The sequence below is a fragment of the Notechis scutatus genome, chromosome 2 (genome assembly GCF_049901735.1).
Source record: "Notechis scutatus isolate UNSWTSFEM ecotype Mainland chromosome 2, rNotScu1.2, whole genome shotgun sequence".
Lineage (NCBI taxonomy): Eukaryota > Metazoa > Chordata > Lepidosauria > Squamata > Elapidae > Notechis > Notechis scutatus.
This window is the reverse complement of record NC_142010.1, coordinates 199,924,006-199,945,096: the sequence shown is the minus strand read 5'-3', so window position 1 is coordinate 199,945,096 and position 21,091 is coordinate 199,924,006. Positions and strand designations below refer to the sequence as shown.

Below are 21,091 nucleotides of genomic sequence, written 5' to 3'. Positions count from 1 at the left end.
TTTTTTTTACCTACAGCCCAAGGCCCTAAAACTTCTGGGAATGGAGGTAAGTGGCAGGTCACTCATTTTAATGACATTTTAGAAACTTTTAGAACAGAACAAAATATATTCAGGACTGTGATTCACACATGACTTACATGATTTTTTAAAAACCTAGTAACCTAGTACTCAAGGACACTTGCAATTTAAGATTTCAAACAGAGCTTCTTTTCCCACCATAGAGGACGGAAGCAGAACAAGAAAGAAGAGAAGGAAAAGAAATCAAACATCCCACTGGACATGCCTAGAGCATCAGGCATACCTAAAATTTATCTTTAAATCCTGGCAGGAAAATAATACATGTTTGCAAGATAATTTGTAAAGAAAGTCAATTTTCATCTATGACCCTGTGCACATATTCATATGTATAACTATGGAAAAGAGACAGGAAAGTTTATTTAAAGACTTCTCATAAAATTTCATAGTTTCAGTGAATAATGCATTGAAATATCTGCATTTGGAAACAACCACAAACATTAGAAGTATTAGGTAAGAGTCAGTATAGAAAATTATAATGTTATTACAAGATTTCTTGGGGGAAAAACACCTCTTCAAAAATTATCAGGAAACTAACTGTTAAATCAATATTATTAAAATTTCTATATTTAGATGAGAATGCATCAGGATGTTGAAAGTGATTTTCCCAGGAGTATTAAATCAGCACTGGGCATACCAGAGAAGTATTTTTGGAGTGCTTATTTGCTGATTGTTAAGTATATCTCTAAATTATTGCTGTTAAATAAATTAAAGGTAATTTATACAGTTTTGAAAGCTATTAGGCATTATCATTGCAAGGAGGGAAAGGAAAAAGATAGAGAGATCTTTCTGAATAATTAGATCCAGATAAGCTCCTGTGCAACTATAGAAAAGAAACAAGTTCAATGTCTTTTTAAGAATGACATTATATTGCTAAAGATACTTTTAGTCTAACAGTATTTTTCTATGCTCATCAGGATGATGTTCCACTACGGAGGGGAAGAAGCACCACTAAGAAACGAGAAGAGGAAGTGGATATAGACCTAGATGATCCTGAGATTAACCATTTCCCTTTCCCCTTTCATGAACTGATGGTATGGGCTGTGCTGATGAAGCGCCAGAAGATGGCTCTTTTCTTCTGGCAACATGGAGAGGAAGCCATGGCTAAGGCTCTGGTAGCCTGTAAACTTTGCAAAGCAATGGCCCATGAAGCATCTGAAAATGATATGGTGGATGACATATCTCAGGAACTTAATCACAACTCCAGGTTGAGCTATTCATGAATGTTACATTGATGTCCTCCATTTTGCATGACACAGAATCTAGATGAAATAACACCACTTCTTTTTATTACTGATCTGCTTAAACTAGAAGTTTCACAATGCTTTCCAAATCCTCAGAGAAAAACCAGACAGTGTCAACAGTGTTGGCATGAGGGGCTCCCTCTTGGAATGTTTGCAAATACTTTCCCAGATGAGTGAAAGGTTTGCAAGAGAAATAAACATTTCATTCCAAGCCGAGGGCTCAATGGGCTGGCCTTGTAGAACAGAACAATGCTTCTAAGCCGAACCATTTCAAACAGCCATTGAGAATATTGGCTTGTAAGACTTCACTGTTAGAACTGAGGGTTAGCCGTGCAAAAGGGGAAACAGTTATAACAAAGATTGTTGTTAGAAACATGGAAAATCAATCTTCCAGTTATCCATAAAAAGCCAGGGTTTTATTGGCCAAAAACAGTACTTTACAGTCTGCTTAGAAAATAATGCAGGCACTGGAATTCTAATCTAAAGCCTAAGTAGCCCTATCAGGAAGTTTCTATTATCCATACATGTCAGTCCTTTAAAGAGCTACCCTATAGAAAGCATACTGCAATAGTTTAACCTTCCTATTATAAATATATAAGTGACTGCTGATAACAATTATGGCCTGATTAATCATAGCATGCTAAATGCCTTTATGAGTATTCTTAATACAGAAATGTCCATATCTGAGTAATAAAATCTGCCAAGGCAAGTGTATGTTATCACTATTGGAATCTTGTTTCATATGAAATTCAGTGTAAATGTCTATGGAGATTCTCAGTCATCCAGGCCATGGTTGTCCCATGTTCATTTCTCATTCAAGAAGTTTCTTCAGAGCTGAAGAAACTTCTTGAATGAGAAGCCAAACACCTTCAAAGAAAAAAACGGAAAGTTCAGTTGCCTCTTGAAAAAGCACCTTTGGGAAACTTAGTCTGTTTAGTCAAATCCAGTCCTTCATTATGTCCACAATTACCAAAGCATCAGACAGAAAGGTGCTAAGACTTAATTCATAGACCTACATAGAATAACAGAGTTGGAAGGGACCTGGGAGGTCATCTAGTCCAACCCCCTACTCAAGCAGGAGAATCTATATCATTTGAGACAAATGGCTCCCCAGTCTCTTCTTAAAAGCCTCCAGTGATGGAGTACTCACAACTTCTGAAGGCAAGCCATTCTGCTGATTGTTCTCACCATTAGGAAATTTCTCAGTGGTTCTAGGTTGCTTGTCTCCTTGATTAGTTTCCATCCAATGGTTCTTGTCTTGCCTTCTGGTGCTTTGGAAAATAGTGCCCCCCCCGTTAATTTTATGGCAGCCCCTCAAATACTGCAACACTGCTATCATATCTCCCTTAGTCATTCTTTTCACTAGACTAATATACCCAATTCCTGCAACTGTTCTTCATATGCTCCAGACTTTCCTCTAATCATAAAGACTATAGTCAGTCCAGACTTCCTATAAAGCTTGGTTAAATTACACTATACTTTTATTATTGAAAATCTGATTCTCTCACAGAGTTCTGATACAAATGAGATCAGAGCCACTAGATTAGCAACAAGGAGAGGATAGACAAGTGGAAGCTAAGGTTTCCTAGCAAAAATTGAAATTAAGTGATTTAAAGAAGGGTCTAATCTGAAGCACACTACCTGCAAGTGCTCTCAGGATCTTAGGCTGTGATGCAATCCTTGCAGAAGTAGCTGTTAACAGTTGTTTAGATGCCACAAACAGTGACAGATGCATAAGCTAAAAAAAAAAAAAACGCTGTTTCTTACAGAGATTTTGGCCAGCTGGCAGTGGAGCTGCTGGACCAATCCTACAAGCAGGATGAACAGCTGGCTATGAAACTCCTGACATATGAGTTGAAGAACTGGAGCAATGCCACATGCCTGCAACTTGCAGTGGCAGCCAAGCATCGAGATTTCATTGCACACACGTGTAGCCAAATGCTACTCACAGATATGTGGATGGGGAGGCTTCGGATGCGCAAAAACTCAAGTCTAAAGGTCAGGATTGTTTTAAGTGTGAAACTTATGGGAAAGTTTATATGTTAAATCAGCATATAAATATAATATAAAGTATTGACTGTTTCTAAAAATAGAGAACAGCCATATATCTTTGCACCTCAAAAGGGTGGATCGCCAACTCATTTTAAAGCTTTAAGGACCTTTATAGGGTACTAAATCAATTATTGATTTCATTCTTACCTACAAAATAGTTACATAATTTTAAAACTTATATGCCCAAATGTCTCATTCCTAGATGCATAAATTGCACGTGTAATAATAAACAAAAAGAGCAACTTATTAATTGTGATTGTTGTTATCATTATTATTATTGATTTAGGTAATTCTAGGAATTCTACTTCCTCCTTCAATTCTCAGCTTGGAGTTCAAAAACAAAGATGATATGCCTTACATGTCTCAGGCTCAAGAGATCCAGCTGCAAGAAAAAGAGCCTGAAGAGCCAGAAAAAACAGTAAAAGAAAAAGAAGAGGAAGATATGGAACTCACAGTAAGGAGAAGACTTTGCTGGAAGTGATCTGCATAATTATTATTTCTTTGATTGTTGTCATCAAGGCACACAGTGAAATTCAATATACATTCCTCCAGGCATCCATTTTTAAACAGACCATACCCAAATATTAATAGTTACCAGGGATAATTCCTAATTAGAATGTAACGTAGTACAGTATATTTATTAGGAAAAAACATGTTGAGATGAATTACCATGCTTCCCAAATTGCACTAGTGATTTTGTATTTTATACATTGAGTTTCTATCATATCGTTATTTATAATACTTTTTTGAAGAACATATCTTAAGTTACCTTGAATAAAGCTATAGGAGGTTCCCAATTATCCAATTTTTATTTTTAAAAAAGTTAAGAGAATTAACAAACAAAGAAAGATGGTTGTTAGTTGATACTAAGTTCAAATTCCAATAACATTTTAATGAATAAAACTCATTCTATACAATGCCCATTAAACCTGCTGGAATACAACATCAGTGTCAACAGCAATCCCTCTGCAATCATTTAAACAAAATAAAACTAAAACTAAACAAAAATATTTCCACTGAAAGCTATAATGCTTAGCATACAGTTCCTTATTATTTATGTTCATTATATTCTGTATCTTTTCCATTTATGATTAGGAAAATATACTCCAGAAATGTGCCTAAAACAATATGTTCAATATTTAATTCTACCCATCCCTCTGCCATCATTTTAGGATGACTTCAGTTATACATTTTATTAATAAAATATATGTGAAAGCTTGAAAATGTGCAAAGCAAAGACAATGGCTTCACAAAAAGGTGAAAGGCTATTTTTTATAGAAAAGCTTTAAGCAATTTTGGGTTTTGATTAAAAAATTAAAAAATAGGATGTTTGGAAATCATTTGACATTTGAAACTACAGAAAGTGGTTGCTTTTAAAAATCTATTTCTCTAAAGATTAATGTAAAAAAATGTAGGTTGGCCTTTTCTGATACCACTAGGGTCAATCTTTGGCCTAAGTTTTCATTCATTTTATTATTATTTTTGTTATTTTATTTGCTTTTCTTTAAATCATTATAAACATGCATTAGATAGCATGTTTATTATGACAAACACTGACTAGTAATTTGAAAGGCTAATTCAAATCAATTTATTGTACGTAAAACAGAGAATCAAAGTCCCTAATATAATCCAAATATTCATAAATTCACTGCTGGCATAAGATTTTTATAAGCATTTATTTGTATTTTTACATCTACTGACTTTCTTTCAGTGTCCTATTCAGTTTAGAGAAGCCATTAAAACTGGATTGCTTGTTAAAAATGAGGCTATTTTCTTCAGGCCACCAGCAAGAACTATCCCCAGGATCTTATATGCGGGCAGGCAGAAGGCTCTGCCTACTACAAGAACCACAATTCAGGGAAGGAGACGATCGTAGGCACAAGATCAACCTACAGGACCCCTATTCAGGCAAGACCCCGGACCCTGGAAAAAGAGGAAAAGGTCATAAGCCAGCATAACATTGACAGGTTGCTTTCCTATGATATGAACTTATTCTGCTTTAATAGTAATTAATTCTTGCTGGCTTCTGATCAATAGATGACGTGCTGACTCACATCCAAAAAGCACAGATTGTTTACTGGGTCTATATCATAGTGAACAGCAATTGGTCTCTGTTATACTCCAGCCCAAAGATTTTCTCCAGTACCATGTTTTGTTTGAACAAAATTCCGGCATGCCACTACCAAAACAGATGTAGCATGGTTTTCCTCTCCCTCCTCTTATTGTGACTTTAATCCTTCACCTGTATTTTCCCCATGTCTAATATTAAATGAGTGAACCTGTAGTATAATATATATGGAAGGATCATGAGTGTAATCAGACTTTTTTTCAATCAACAGCAGAGTGGTTGGTTTGAAGTAGTCTGATGCTGTGGTTTTCTTTTTCAGAGTCTTCAAATACGTAATTGTTTTAAATTTAAATGAACAAAAAGTTCACATTGTTGGGTTGAATGCTGTTGGCAGGAAAAAAGGAGAGATTGAAAGACTGCCCGGGTGAGCAGTCATGAATATTAAACAAGTATGTTAGAAAGGAAGCAGGATACAATAGTTTGAAAAATAGGAATGAGGAAGCAATATGCAGTAAGACATGGAGAATATCAAACATTATATTATATTATATCCAACTAACCCTGATTAGTATCACTGTACCACACATTTGAAGAAAAGCATGCTGTAACCAGAGCAGATAGATCCTTCCTTTTTAAAAAGAAAAACCATAATGTTCTCCTCATTGAAACTGAAGGGTAAAGGGGAATTCTAGAAATACCTAGTAGCCATAATATGTATTGACATCAAAATGTCTGAATGATATATTAATATTATTTGTGTTGTCTACATTTTTGTTTTTATAACTTCATTTTTAATTTTTCTACTTTGCTTTTTTATTTAAAAAAATATCAATCAAAAATCCGAACTTTATGCTGACAAAAACCTACAATGGCCATTTTTATAAATACTAATAAAGATAAATGAAATATAATTATACATTATAATACTTTTTTCATGTTTCTTATCTTAGCATAATATATACCGTGTTTCTCATATAATAAGTCCCAGTCTTTTTTTTTTTTTTTGAGACCCGAAAAAATGGCTAGGCTGTCTTTTCGGGGATGACTTAATTTTTCCCCCCCTTGCATCTTTGGGTGGGCGTGTGGTGACGGCTTGGATGTTGACCTCGGCGTTGGTGGGGCACTTCGTATCGGGGTCAGCGTAGGCAGCACCATATCCGGTGTGCAACAAAAGTAACGGCAAGCCCCTCACCATTCCCCCATTTCGCATGTTTTAATATAGGCCTTAATTTGGGGGAGGGGCTTAATTTCATTTCATGCCTATAAAACATGCTGGGACTTCCTATTGGGGGAGGCCGTATTGTTGGAGAAACAGGGTATTATTTAATGATATTTGCATTTTGTTTGGACAATTGGATCAGGTATAAACTATTGATTGATTTCCACCAGTTCTTTCATGTAACTGACAAAAGGATTATTTCATTGCAGACAATTTTTCATTGAAGATTTTCTTTATTTTTTGTATGTGAAATAATCAAAAAAAAAATCTTGAAATTTTAAATATGTCCGAAAGAAATCACAAGAATATTCCTTTAAATTTCAGATAAGGTGACCTCACATAACAATAACAATATTTTTGTAACAAAAATATTCAGCTATTCATTGTTAATATTTTAATTATTTAACCTAAGTAATATATTGATAAACTTATGCATTATACATTCATGAAAAACAAACTAAAGCAATAATACAATTTAAAATACAAATGCCATAATCAGATACTAAAAGTAATTTACAACATCTTTAACGATATATTCTGCCAACATTCCTGAAAACAGTTGGATCAAATCTTAATTTTGCCCCTTTTCCATGTTAGTAAGTGTGTCTCTCTACAAACTGTCATGGCCTTTAAAAATCCTCTTGCATCTTTATAGGAAAAAAATAGCTGAAAAAAAAGTGAATCGGCAAAATGTTTTCCAATAAATAAAAAAGATTAGAAAAAGTAAGATTAGAAAACTATAAACTTTCCTTTTAGCAAATATATTTAATTGCAAGCCATAAGCATTTTCTCCTTCCAACAGATCAAACATTATCTTCCTAAACTGCCTCAGTCCAGCTTGGTAAATCTACCATTAATAATGATTTATTATTAATCATAAGTATTTATTATAATGAATATATAGATTAAACAAATAATTTTTAAAATTTCATTTTATATCCTAAAGCTCTAAATCAGGGGTGAAATAGTCACAGAGTGCGTCACAGGAGTCACAGAGTGAGTCAAAGTCACAATGGCGTCACAGGACATATTAGGACTTTGTTCTGCTTCGCTAAACTGGGCATAGCCATGGCCAGCATGTGATGCATCTGGCGCATAGGAGTTTGACAGCCCTGCTCTAAATCAATGAAGGATACCAATAATACTGTTGGGTGTTCTCTTGGTTCTGAAAGACCATTTCTTTTGTTTCCTCATACATTACTCTCTTCGTTTGTTAAAGAAAATACTTTGGAATTTCCTGTGAAACACTAATGAATTGCACTCCATTTTATAAAAAAAAAAAAAAATAGGACCATATTCAATGTCATCTAATTAGAACTACCATACCCGATGTATAAACATAAGGATCACCACTAAATGATAGGGAATTGGGTTAGACTAAGCTTCTACATAAATTTTCTTCCTTCTAGTCTGTCTTCCATCCCTTTTAACATGCCCTAAATCTGTTTCACGGTATTCTCCCGTGCATGGCTATTGTATCTGGATTGCAAAAATACAGATAGACAGTAGGTGGTAATAAAGAGATTTTGAAAACTCTTAGTTCTTTGCTGTCACTAAAAGGTCCTGCAAATTTTGGAAGATCTGATATGGTTGTCTTACTTCACATTTTTGGTGGACATATGAAAAGGGGAGATAGGATTGGTTCGATTGGTACATACTGTTCTTGTAGCTAACAACATTCAGATCCTATTATGTTGCTATTCCAACATTACAGTTGTCAGTCCTATGGTCCTTCCACTTTCTGTTGTATGTTTTCATTTTATCTGATTCAAACACACTAATCAGGAGAATGACAAATCACACAAATAGAAGCAATCTTTTTGTGTATTCCAAGAAATTTGTGAATTGCAGTTAGATTTTGTTTGATGATGTGGTACTGGTTTACCGTTTGAAAATGCAGTCAGTATTTCAATACAGTACTGATTTTTCACTCAGCTTTCTTATTATAATACTGAATATCAAATTACATTCATTTCTATTCAGCTTCCTCTCATCCATTTATCCAATGTTTTATTATTTTATAGGCAATGTTGGGACGTAGCAATGGAGAGTCATCAGCAAGAAAGAAGGAGGAGGACGAAGTTCAGAACAGACATAGATTGATCCCCTTTGGACGTAAAATCTATGAGTTCTACAATGCACCAATTGTTAAATTTTGGTTCTATACTGTAAGGAGCAATTATCATTTTATCTCCAATGACACTAATTTGTAAAGGCTTCATTCTTCAGTATGTTTGCATTATATAACTACTCTTCATAGATTTAGAGTGATGCAACTGGTATATGCTCTTTTACTAAGTTTATAAAAATCCACTGAATTGAGTTTAAATTGCTAAAGTTAAACTTTTGCAGTAACGATGTTTCTTCGTCAACTGATTTGCTTCTTATAATCATTTAAAGAGACTAGGCAATTATACATTTGCTTCACTTGCAGTCAAGGAATTGTACGCACTTTTTAAATAAATCCATAAAATGTAAGTATAGGATTTCATAGTATGCAGTGTATACTCTTGTATTTATATTGAATTCTTTAACTAAAAATTGGCCTTCTTGAAGGAGAACATTTCTTAATTACTAGAAATAATGAGATTTCAATAACATCAGCTAAACATTTAAATCATATATGCAGGTAAACTGGTTTTTTCTCTTTACAGATGTTTTACATTGGGTACCTGATGCTGTTTAATTATATCGTTTTGGTGAAAATGGAACGTTGGCCTTCCATGCAAGAGTGGATAGTTATCTCATACATATTTACAATGGGAATAGAAAAGATGAGAGAGGTAATACTATTCTAAAGACAGTTGTTCCTTGTGCTTTTTCCTAAATATCAATCTTACTGTAAACAAGATAGGATACTATCATCAACAGAATGCAGGTTTTTTTTCTGGCTCTGGCTGGTTTTCTGTGAAGATCTGAGATACTTAAAAATAATGGAAATCACACCAGGAAGGGAAAACAGGAAAAAATGTAACAATGTTTCTGTTTGCAAGAACATCCAATGGAATAAAAGACTCCTGGAACTGACACTTAAAAGTCCAACCCAGTGTCCACAGTACTTTCTCTTTCCTTTTAAGCAAACTGTAAGAATTTTCTGGTATCTAGGGGCACCTATAGTTATTGTGACAGAATTGTATATACAAATTGATTTTATTTAACTGACTACAGATGCCTCATTTAGTTATTACTTTTATAAAACAACCATAAGTCATAAGATTTTATGGTATATCAATAAGTAAAATTTAACAGTGAACTTTCATGCTTATCTGTGCTTATCTGTAAAACAGTAGTCCTTTCCCCTGCATATAATTTGTATGTTTCCCAATAGGGAAAATTTGAAATGCATATTTACTCTGGAAAATGCCTCAGAGTGGCATTTATTACATCCAACACTTCACGAGACACCAGATTGAGAAAAGCCATAACAAAAGCAATGTTAATGCATGCCTGACTTGAGAAACTTACCAATGTTTGTATCTTTCAGTCACACTTTTTAATTATGGCACTTGCCTTGTACTAAAAAGAAGAAATAAGTCACTTATTACTTCAGGCATACTATCTGATAGAGATAGCTTGCAGGGACATGAATAGAGAAAGCATTCGTGTCTTCATGCAATGGCCATTGTACGCTATGTTTGTTTTCACAAAGCATTCAGAAGCCTTGATTCTAGCTGAAAATTGTCTGGATTACAAGGAGGCAAATTGAAAGAAGATCCTGAAATATTTTGTCCGTACAGTAATGATACTGTACATGGTATCCATTCAGGATACACACACACACACACACACACACAGAGTATATGTATATGTCTAAGTCTGTACTAATGGTAGGAATAGACCTCAAGTACAGATCATGTAAAGTTGAATGACAAGAGGTGAGAGGAAAGAGTCAAGAGTCCTATAACTCTCTGTATTATAAGAATTCTGTTACAAAACCAAGGAGGCTATTTCACATGGCCTTACTTAGCTGGCTCTTATGTCCATATTCTATAAGACTTGCGGTAATCCTGTGAATAGGTCGTGAAATTATAATCCAGGACATAGTTGTCAAATCATTCATCATATTATTTTTGATACAAAGGCTATTCTTTTTCCATCTCTAGATATTAATGTCGGAACCTGGGAAACTACTGCAGAAGGTGAAGGTGTGGCTTCAAGAATACTGGAATGTTACCGATCTTATCGCCATCCTCTTATTCTCGGTGGGCATGGTGCTTCGCCTTCAGGACCTGCCATTCAGGAGTGATGGACGTGTCATATATTGTGTCAACATTATTTACTGGTATATCCGATTGTTAGACATCTTCGGGGTGAACAAATATTTGGGGCCATATGTAATGATGATTGGGAAAATGGTAAGAAAAAGTTACCCATCCTTCCTTTTTGTTCTGCATGTTATAAGCGAAAACAGTAAAAGGTGGTACTAGTTTCATACAATCTTTAGAGTGAATCTTTTAAGTACTTTTCTGTGTGATGCAGCTTCCTTTTGTTATAGTGTAGTATTCAGTTTGAGAAAAGATATATTTTGTTGGCAAGGCTTGTGCATTTTTTCTTGTCCTTATCAAAGTTATTTGGATCATTGATTCAAACAGAATTCTATGGAATTTCTAATTGGGACTACAAGCCTAAAATTGTTAGCAGCATTATACTCACTATTTTTATAGAAAACACATATAGATACATTCAAATGTCACTCAAACTATGAATATCTGGAAATGGGATAGAAATAGCCCTAATCTGTTTTGCATATAAGCTAGGATAGTTAGGAATAACCACAGTCTACAGTGAGGGTACAGGGGAAGTTTGGGAAAGGTTGCTAAGCTATGTGATACACTAAAATGATATGGACCTCACAGACGGACGTGGGGTAAAAATTAATTAAGATCATTCAAGCCTTCCCTTGCTATTTAAGAGATGGAGTATTTTAAGTGGCAGCAAATCTCTTACCACCCTTATTCATTATTTTGGAATGCCTTTATCACAGAGCCTTCATTGCATGTCTAGTATTGAATTATGCAGGAATAATACATTTCAGTAGAGTCGATAAGAGTAAGGAGTTGAGATGTGAGGAAAAGCAATAAATATAAAAACTAAGCTATTTAATTTAATATAAAACTGGGTTATTTAAAGAGGTAGATTAGCAATGAAACCAAAGTCAGGGATATAACAACAACAACAACAATAACAACAACAACAAAAAGCAAATACTAAGAAACAGCAGAATAGAAGAGAAAAAACTGGGGGGAGGGGAGAGAATCACGAAATGCAAAGACCTGAAAATGGAAGAGGAACAACTGTGACCCCCCAAAAAAAAGATAGGACTAATAGTAAAAGGCAATTTGAGTGCAATTTCAAAACATCTGGAGCACCATTTGAACACCATTGGCATGTTGATTTATTCCAACGTCTACCAAAGCAGCTTAGTTAACTGACTCATTTGATAGTGCTAATTGTAGCCTAGGCCATAGTAGGCCAAACAACAAATGTTTGCACAGTTCCACACCCATTGCAGAGAAAAAAACGATTTATTTTTTCATGCATATCAAAAAAGGGCAATCCATATGCATCTATTTTTATTGTCATGCATACCTCATCTTTGATTTACTTTGTAAAGAAAGCATTAAAGCATTCTTGAGAAGGAATGAGATGAGTTCCTCAGCGATATTTGAAAGTTATATTACATCACATTCTCACAGAAATGTGGAAACATAGAATTTTACTGGGAGTGACAGAAATATAAGGTTTGCAGGCTAGAGTAAACCTGTTCAAGTAATGAGACTTTAAAGTAAAATTTAGGACTGATTCGCACATTCATGTGCAGCAATTAATTCCTCACAAAACATAATAAAATGTATGCTCACCTTCCACTTAAACATGTGAGGTGATGCAATAAAAAAGTAATAAAAGGCATTACTTGATTTGGCCCTTGTTAAAAGTTAGGAGCACTCCAGTAATGATAGGAGTAAAATTTTGACTGCATGTCTGTTTAATCCAAGAACAAAGGAACAAGTAGTTGCTATGCTATGCTGTGCTATGCTATGTATTGGGCTAGTTTTTTCTGTATTGAAACTGAAAGTCACATAATGTTTGCCTGTACATGTGTGAACAGATAGATAGATGACTGATAGATAGAACAGATTTTATTAACTCACTTAGAAAGAAGCAGAAGCAGAAACAATCAATAATAGTCCCCCAAAACCCACAGAATTTGTATTTATTTTGCAACCTGTATTGCTGCCTTTGGGTTACAAATGGAAAGAAAATTTCTATACCATTTTAAAATGTAATATTTCTGCACGAAAACTTGGGATTTATTATGGTGCATGATTAAAAGATCTTCAACATAACAGAACATAATATTGTAATAGCCAAAGATCCAGCACAAGTACTTGAAGATTACCATGACAAGCCAAGCACCTTAAATAGCGTGTTAATATGCAGATGTTTAAATCGTTTGATGATTTATGATTTATATACAAGTTGATTTATTTGTTTTCCAGAATAAAGTGGCTTTCTTTCTCTGTCTGTGTAATTTTTTTCTTTTCTTTCAGATGATAGACATGATGTATTTTGTCATTATTATGTTGGTGGTTCTGATGAGTTTTGGTGTTGCAAGGCAAGCAATTCTCTTCCCCAACGAAGAGCCATCATGGAAACTGGCAAAAAATATTTTTTACATGCCCTATTGGATGATCTATGGGGAAGTGTTTGCAGACCAGATAGACCGTAAGCAAGTTTATGATTCTCATACACCAAAGTCAGGTATCAAACTTTGATCAGTGATGTTTTTCATGATTATTATTAACACTCTCAATAAATGGCTCAAGATAGAGGACTCAAACATTGCAGGAAAGTATGATATATTTAAAATGTTAATCTCAGAAGGTAAAATCAACATTTCTATACCACCCAAGCTGCTTTTTTTTCACTTTTAATACCTATAAATCATATTCAAAGTACACATCTACTTTAGTGTTTTACCATTTTAATTAATAGTTGCCTTTCCCTGAGAATCACTAGTAATGCCGAGAGGTCCCAAGCACTCCTCAATGAGGTCCATATTTGAGGAGTCTTAACCAGATTAAGTTTGTAGTACAGATTATATCAGTTGCCATCCATTAGCTTAATGGTGGAATGTACAAACCGTGTTTGTTCATAGACCATTCAATTCTAGAAGCTACTGCACCAGTTCTAATTTTTTACCCAGTATTGAAGTTACAGTGACATTATACTAATTTATGCCATATTTTGACCTCTTTCAACCACCCTGTTTTGGTATATTAGTAAAATAATAGTTATTTTAAAATATATTGTAAATGTTGTTTATGTATTGAATAAGGACTTTATACCACTTTGTACTTTATTTAGAATTGATGGGGTATCATGTTAAGGGTTAAGGCTGCAACCTGTGAATTCCCTGGATCAAATTCATTGTTTGCCATGAAATCACTAGGTGTCCTTAAGAAATCACTCTCTCATTAACAACTTCTCTAATTGTAATTTAGAGATATTAAGATGATTTATATTACAAGGCTATTCCAAGAATTTCACCTCGTATTACCTGGGAGAAGCCTGAGAGTGTTACACAAATACGAAACTTCATTTTTTGTGTTCCAAACCTGGAATCTTTTTCCACATATGTTGTAAGAATTCATTTGCCTTGCCGTTTGCAAACATTATAGTTCCTTTTTAATGCATTTCCTGGTGGTTGTTTGTGTAATGTGCCAGACTAGATCATGGTCATATGAAATTTTGGAACTGTAGAAATGAACAAGAAGAGTGTGCACATGCAGGCATGTTAAACTCACCTCTTCTGCTTGAGAGCACAAGGATGGCATTTAAAGGTCCAAATTCACTCTGAGCACAGTCAGAAACTTTTTCAGCTATTTCCATAGATCTGTTGGGATGTCAGATCTTCTTTCAGGAATGAGTCTGTTTCTATAATATAGTTCAGGAGTGTCAAACTCAAGGCCTGGGGGCCAGATCCAGCCCATGGGGTGCTTAGATCTGGCCTGTGGTGCTCCACTGGAAACAGCAAAAGACCAGCTCACGGTGCCTCTGCCAGTGAAAACAGATCTTGCTTGGGACACGTGCGGCCCCCCTGAGTTCCGTTTTCACTGGCAGAGGGTTTCAGGAGGCTGTTGCAGCCGAAAAACGAGCTCTGGAGCCTGCTTTCACTGGCAGAGCACTCGGGCCACCACAGGTGCCCCCCACATGAATGATGTCATGCTAGCTATCCCCACCCTGGTCACGTCCCCCCACCCCCGAGGTCAAACAAAACCCTGATGCAGCCATCAATGAAATCAAGCTTGACACCCCTAATATAGCTCATGCAAAATTCAGTTACATAAAATATAGAAAGAGAGAAGCTAATTGGCTTCCCCAATTATTCAGATTTTAGTTTTTTTTTTTAAAAACATTTTTGCTGCATTTTTATTTAACCTTTTTCTCATTTTATATGCCCACTGTAAGGAAGCATTTGATGAAATACCTTTATATGTACTCTTTCCTTTCTACTATTGATAAAAGAAACCCATATCATTCTCCAAAGAGAAAGAAAGACAAAAAAACCAATTATTTCTTTCCTTTTGCAAATTATCCTTCCTTTTTGTTCTCAGTTATAATGCGGAATTCAAATGAACAAAAGTCCTTCAATGACTTTAACTTTCTGCTTGACTACATATTTCCTTTTTTATGTATTTGGGGTTTAGGAAAGCCAAGAAGTGGGAGAGAAGTAGAATCCCAGACTGTGGAATTTCTTTTCAAAAATGTCTGTTCCTCTACAAGTGGCCATTTATTGCTGTTGTACTGAAAAAAAAAATCTACTGGCATAATGCAACATGTTCCACAGCAACTTGGCTGAGGAAAACATGCTTTTTCTTGCCGTGTGCTGATTCTAGTTTAGAACCCTGGAAATGGAGAATGGAAATGACAAAAACAGAGCATGCTGTAGTTCTCTTTGAACAGAGGAGCATATGTTTAAACCCATTATAGAAAACTATATATTACATCTGTTTTAACGTACACCATTGACTGAACACCTAATGAAGCTGTAGAAATGATTGTTTCAGCATGGAGTGCTTCATACTGTACTATCAAAAGTCAGATTGTCAAAGCCCATGTATCACCTTCCTCTGGAGGACTTGATGATAATTAATTGAAAATTAATTGAATCCCTAAGTTGTTTTAACCTCAGCATCCAAACAGAGAAGGCAGAATTTGTCAGCATTTGTGGAATGCAAGCAGCCTATTCAAAATCCTTAAGCCAGAGGATAGTGTTTGTTTTTAATATAGATACAGGATACAAATCCAAGATGCATAAAGAACTAATATAGTCTGACTGCATTTAAAGGATAATTTTGTTCAATCAAGTTATGTAAAAGTCAGAAAATGTCCCAAGATACGAAAAATTGACATCTGAGGAAAGAAAATGAATAGATGCTAACTGCTAATCTAGGACTTGTAAGTCCATCTTTCTGCTTCTGTATATTTTATGTTCAATCGATTTATTATTGATGTGTCATGGAACAATGTGTATCTTTGTACACAGAAATAGAGGATATTAAATCACATACTGTTATTTATCTATTCAGGGTACTATTTTCTCACTTTTTGAAAAAAAATGTACAGCTCTTAGTCTCCACAGTAGCCTAAGCTAAATCAGCAACAACTTACTATGCAAATTATTATCTTTCTGAATTATCAATCCATCTATCTTAGAGTTCAGTACCATTTATTTAAAAGTGTATGCTATACATACATAGATTCAGGTTTTCCTTTCCTTTGCATTGGTATTACTTGTTACTAGTTATAAATTCTGGGTTCCTTTTAAAACCCACATATCTCTCACTATTTGTTTGATCTTAATTTTATAAAGTATTTCACTTAATTTGAGAAATATACCAAGTATTATGTAAGACTCTAAGATAGGTTTGTCTTTTCGTTTCATTCTTATGTACTGGTATGTGAAGCATGAAATCTGGCTGTCCAGGTTAACAATCAATGTCTCATCAACTGGCAGCCTCTCCATTCAATGAATATATTCTATATTCCTCATCACTTTTTTTTAAACAAAGCATTTAATGATTTCTGGGCCAATGCATGTTTTTTGTAATTGGGTTCTGGTGATGGGGTATCAGTAGATAAACGTTTAAATTCTTTTGGAATAGGAAAAACAATGTGTGTGGCTGGATTGTACTGTTAAGTTTTGAGCTTCGCTTATAGAAATTGTCATTCTTAAAGTCAGAAGAATATATAACTATTTGAGACTCGTGGAATCTGGTTTTTTAGACTTCTCACTGTTGATGTGGAAGAGAACACAGCTTAGTGATCCCTTCATGTCTATAATTAAAAGGTTTTTAAGTAATAAAGCAAAGTGGCAGTGTGGAAGAAAATCCTGAATGGTATTTTGAAAAATTGTTACCCATCAGGGAATAATAGGTAATTTAGATACCCTATCATCTTGCCCAGACCATTTAAGATATGCATAGGATGAGAAAACCACCTGAAATCATGATGGGCTGCTATCCAATATAATTCTGATTGCTTGCTCTTCAATGATTGGTTGAGTGTGCTTCAATGATTGGTTGAGTGTGCTTTTGAGTCATGTTTGATTTATAACAACTTTAGTTTTCTTGACAATATTTTCAGAAGTGGTTTGTTTCTTCTATAGGGCTTCTTTCTATAGGACTGACAAAGAGTGACTCCACCAAAGTCACCCAGCAGGCTATGTGCCTAAGGCAGGACTAAAACTCCAGCTTTCTGGTTATTAGCCCAAACTATCTCTCATTCAGAGACATATAAACTAAAATCCATTCATGTTTGCTTAGTATCTGCTCCACTAAAATTCAGCAATTAATTAGAAGGGCAACGGGTCTTCAATAAATGTTCACCTTATCACTATGAGGATTTTTATGGATTTTTTAAAATCAGATGTTTATCTTTATCCTAGCAGCTGTGTTAATCTTTATTAGTTAAATATTTGTCACATCTGTGATTTTTTTTTAAATTCGATCACAACATGAGAAAAAAAATTGGCCTGAATTATTTCTTATGTTTGGCAAGACCTGCTAGTACCACACACAATTGGTATGAAAACAACAGCAAATTATTTTATTCCCACCACCATGGTGGAAAACCTTACTGGTGTGGAGCCAGTATTTAGAGAAATATACTGCAATATGTTTAATATACAGATTCATAAACTGTTTTTCCTCTCCTGAATGCATTAAAATAAAAAACAGAACAATTGGAATACGCAGGATCTTTTTCCATTCATATCTTTATGCATGAATTTATATCTCTTCTTCTTCACCATCTACTGACCTTCTCATCTGAGTAGAAGAGAAGACTGTTTCTTTAGCCATCAGCACTTTACAAACACTTCCAGCATAAGATAAAAAACCTTTACTCACCACTTGGCTATATTATTAGGAGAGCAATAACAAAGTAAAAAAAAATATCCCAATATTCAATTTAAAACATTGGAGTCCCATATGACACAGTTGTAGGATTCTAGAAGTAGCGTTTCTCAATTAATATAGACATAGTTTTATATACAATACATTTATGCTGCTGAATGGCTGATCACATACTCTGAACCAGCACCAGCCTCTCTTCACAGATCTGCACATAGGTTACATTAAAAAAAGGTTAAGGTGTCCTAATTTTTTTTTGTTTAGAATTAGAGAAACAATATTTTATGTAAATATGCATTTGAGGCACTTACACTTAACTCACACACAAATGTAGATTGAAAGATTTGACTTTCCCGAAGAGGCTAGACCAGGGGTCCCAAACCTCGGGCCACAGCCTGTTAATGGGCTGCTGAAGCAGTGGGCAAACACACAACACTTTATTTGCACATGCACGAGATTTTGGATGTGCATGCAAAAGTTTTCCTTCCCCATCACCAAAGCTGCTGCTGCCGCCGGTCCACATAACCTGGCCTAGACATGAGGGATTATCTTTATGAGGAAGTAAGAAACTACACAAACAATCTGGAAGGAAAAAGAAGCACAATGCAGAATGATAAAGAACAGAGCATAGAGAGTACCTAATCCAGGGCAAAGGATAACTTTTTGAAATGTCCAGATGGAATCGACTTACATTTTGTTTTTATGAGGTTTTCTCTACACAGAAAGCGCAAAGCGATCATATTCATGACTTTAAGAAAACAGAATACATCTCGGGGATAGTCATTCAACCAAAGCCACAGAAGATAAATTATGTATTATTTACTCATAAATTTGGAGAAGTAGAATGACCAAAAATTACCCAACTGAGAATTTGATATAGTGAAAATTAACATCTAAGATGAATAAATGACACCAAGCAGCCTGCTAGCTGAAGTAATACTATTCACCACTGAACATCAGCGTTCGATGGGTTATCCTTCAATCAGAAGAGTGTTGCAGCTGTTGCTTCACTCCATGCTAGACAGAGTTTTACTAATTCCCAAGGGTGGGCTGATCCTACTTCCAATTTAGAACATTATTGTGCATAAGGTTATTTTATTTCTTCAGCTACTGCTCATATCAAGATTATCTTTCCTTTCTTCTTCTCTAAGCCAATACATGTTCAAATGCTTGACATAAACTAGACGAACAAGGAATTCCTGCCAAAGGATACTTTGAAAATGTGAAAACTGCTGTCCTTTTTCAGGAAAGGAGGAGGATTCTAAGAATATTTTCCCTAAATGGCCCTGGGGAAGCATCAATGAGCCTTCTGGTCTTTGGGCAAGTTGCTTCCAGAATGATTTAAGCTTCAAGGAAAGCAGCTGTTTCAACTGTGTTTAGGAGTTGGCTTCTTTTAGTGACTTTTGCCTTGACATTTGTTCATTTATTAACACTAACAATAGTAACAGTAGTAGCTTTATTATTTGTTTATAATATGTCATAGTAACATTAATATAACAATCGGGTCATAAAAACATCTCTTATCCAGAATCCTCCCTTGCAAACTTAAGAGAAGCACTTTCAGATAATTTCTTTGCCTTGGTGGAATGGAATGAAAGGGACATTTCCTACCTTAAATCTTCCATTCCCAAAAGAGAAGACAGGACATTTTATTCATCCCAAACTTTTTTTTACAATACTTCAGATTCTCTTATTATTTCTGAATTTGGTAGCATTATTTACCCCTGAGTTGTTCTCCTTTATTTACTTTGGTTACAGCAAGGTGATCTGAAGATATGCAATTTGAATAAAATTCTGTATTGCCTTAGAGGGACAAATTCCTGCTTTTACAAACACTTCTAGTCAAGGAAGGTAGAAATTGCATTCCAATACAGGAATTGAATTTGCAAGCTAACCATTACTCCTGCTGAAGAGAAAGCCTTTTCTAAAAGATATTCATATTAATTGATCTTCCTAGTTTTCCAAAATAGACCAAATTCCTGTCAACCTTCACTAGCTATTATGGGGGTATTTTAGACACACAAAATAGAATTAGGTACATCATAGATTTTCTCATAATCTCAGAGATTAGATTGCTCCAAGAATCAATGAGGCTGAAGTTTATAGTATTAGATTAGAACAAAAAAACAACAACCTTAGATTTAGTTACCTATAATTTAGCAGTTCAATTTTTAAAGACTGTGTTAGTCACTTTACAGATTCACCAAACCGTGTTAGGAATAAAAAGTAGGAAATTGGGGAAGAGGACAAAATAATTACATTAAAAAATAGATAAATATCCAAGTAAACATGCAAAGCTTCCTTACTTTCTCATATAAGTCTATTTTTGTTAATAGACGGGGAAGAACAAAGGACTCTACTATAAAGCAAGGGTGTCAAACTCAAGGTCCATGGGCCGGATCTGGCCTGTGGAGTGCTTAGATATGGCCCACGGAGCTGCCCTAGAAACAGCGAAGGACCGGTTTGCGGTGCCTCTGCCACTGAAAACTGGCAATCTCCGTTTTCAGCTGGGATGGCCTCCTGCATCCCTCTGCCAGGGAAAATGGAGCTTGGGAGGGCTGTACGTGAACTCCGTTTTCACTGGCAGAGAGTTGCAGGAGGCCTTCCGAGCTGAAAACAGAGATTGGGAGCCCATTTTTTCTGGCAGAGCACTCAGGCCATCACAGGTGCACCTGATACAGGTGACATCAAGCTGGCTATGCCCACCCTGGCCATGCCCCCACACCCCCCCAAGGTCAAACACAACCCTGATGACCTCAATGAAATTGAGTTTGACACCCCTGCTGTAAAGGCTCAATTATTAGAATGAGAAGCACAGGTCAATAACAAAACATGATTTATTTCAAAATCAAGATTATTATTATTTAATCTCTGGAACATCTTACCCTCTGAGGTGTGATTGGTTGCCACACTCCTGATGTTTAGTAAAAGCTTCAAGACTTGGCTCTGCCATATGGCTTGGGGACTTGGGGACCCAATGGGGGAGCTTGATACTGGAGGTGGCTGATTAATTAAA

General features: G+C 35.3%; 1 protein-coding gene across 5 annotated transcripts in view; it reads left to right on the top strand.

Moving 5' to 3' along the window:
- The window catches only part of TRPM3 (transient receptor potential cation channel subfamily M member 3), a 246,351-nt gene that overhangs the window by 206,160 nt on the left and 19,100 nt on the right, over positions 1-21,091 (top strand). For 3 of the 5 annotated variants that reach the window (XM_087957807.1, XM_087957808.1, XM_087957811.1), the window contains 9 exons: positions 17-46; positions 993-1,282; positions 3,089-3,317; positions 3,658-3,825; positions 5,151-5,312; positions 8,683-8,826; positions 9,313-9,441; positions 10,762-11,013; positions 13,210-13,384. In XM_087957807.1, coding sequence (XP_087813933.1) covers positions 17-46; positions 993-1,282; positions 3,089-3,317; positions 3,658-3,825; positions 5,151-5,312; positions 8,683-8,826; positions 9,313-9,441; positions 10,762-11,013; positions 13,210-13,384 — 1,579 coding nt within the window. The remainder of the gene's footprint in view (positions 1-16; positions 47-992; positions 1,283-3,088; positions 3,318-3,657; positions 3,826-5,150; positions 5,313-8,682; positions 8,827-9,312; positions 9,442-10,761; positions 11,014-13,209; positions 13,385-21,091) is intronic. The other 2 variants (XM_087957809.1, XM_087957810.1) reach the window with 1 other exon arrangement.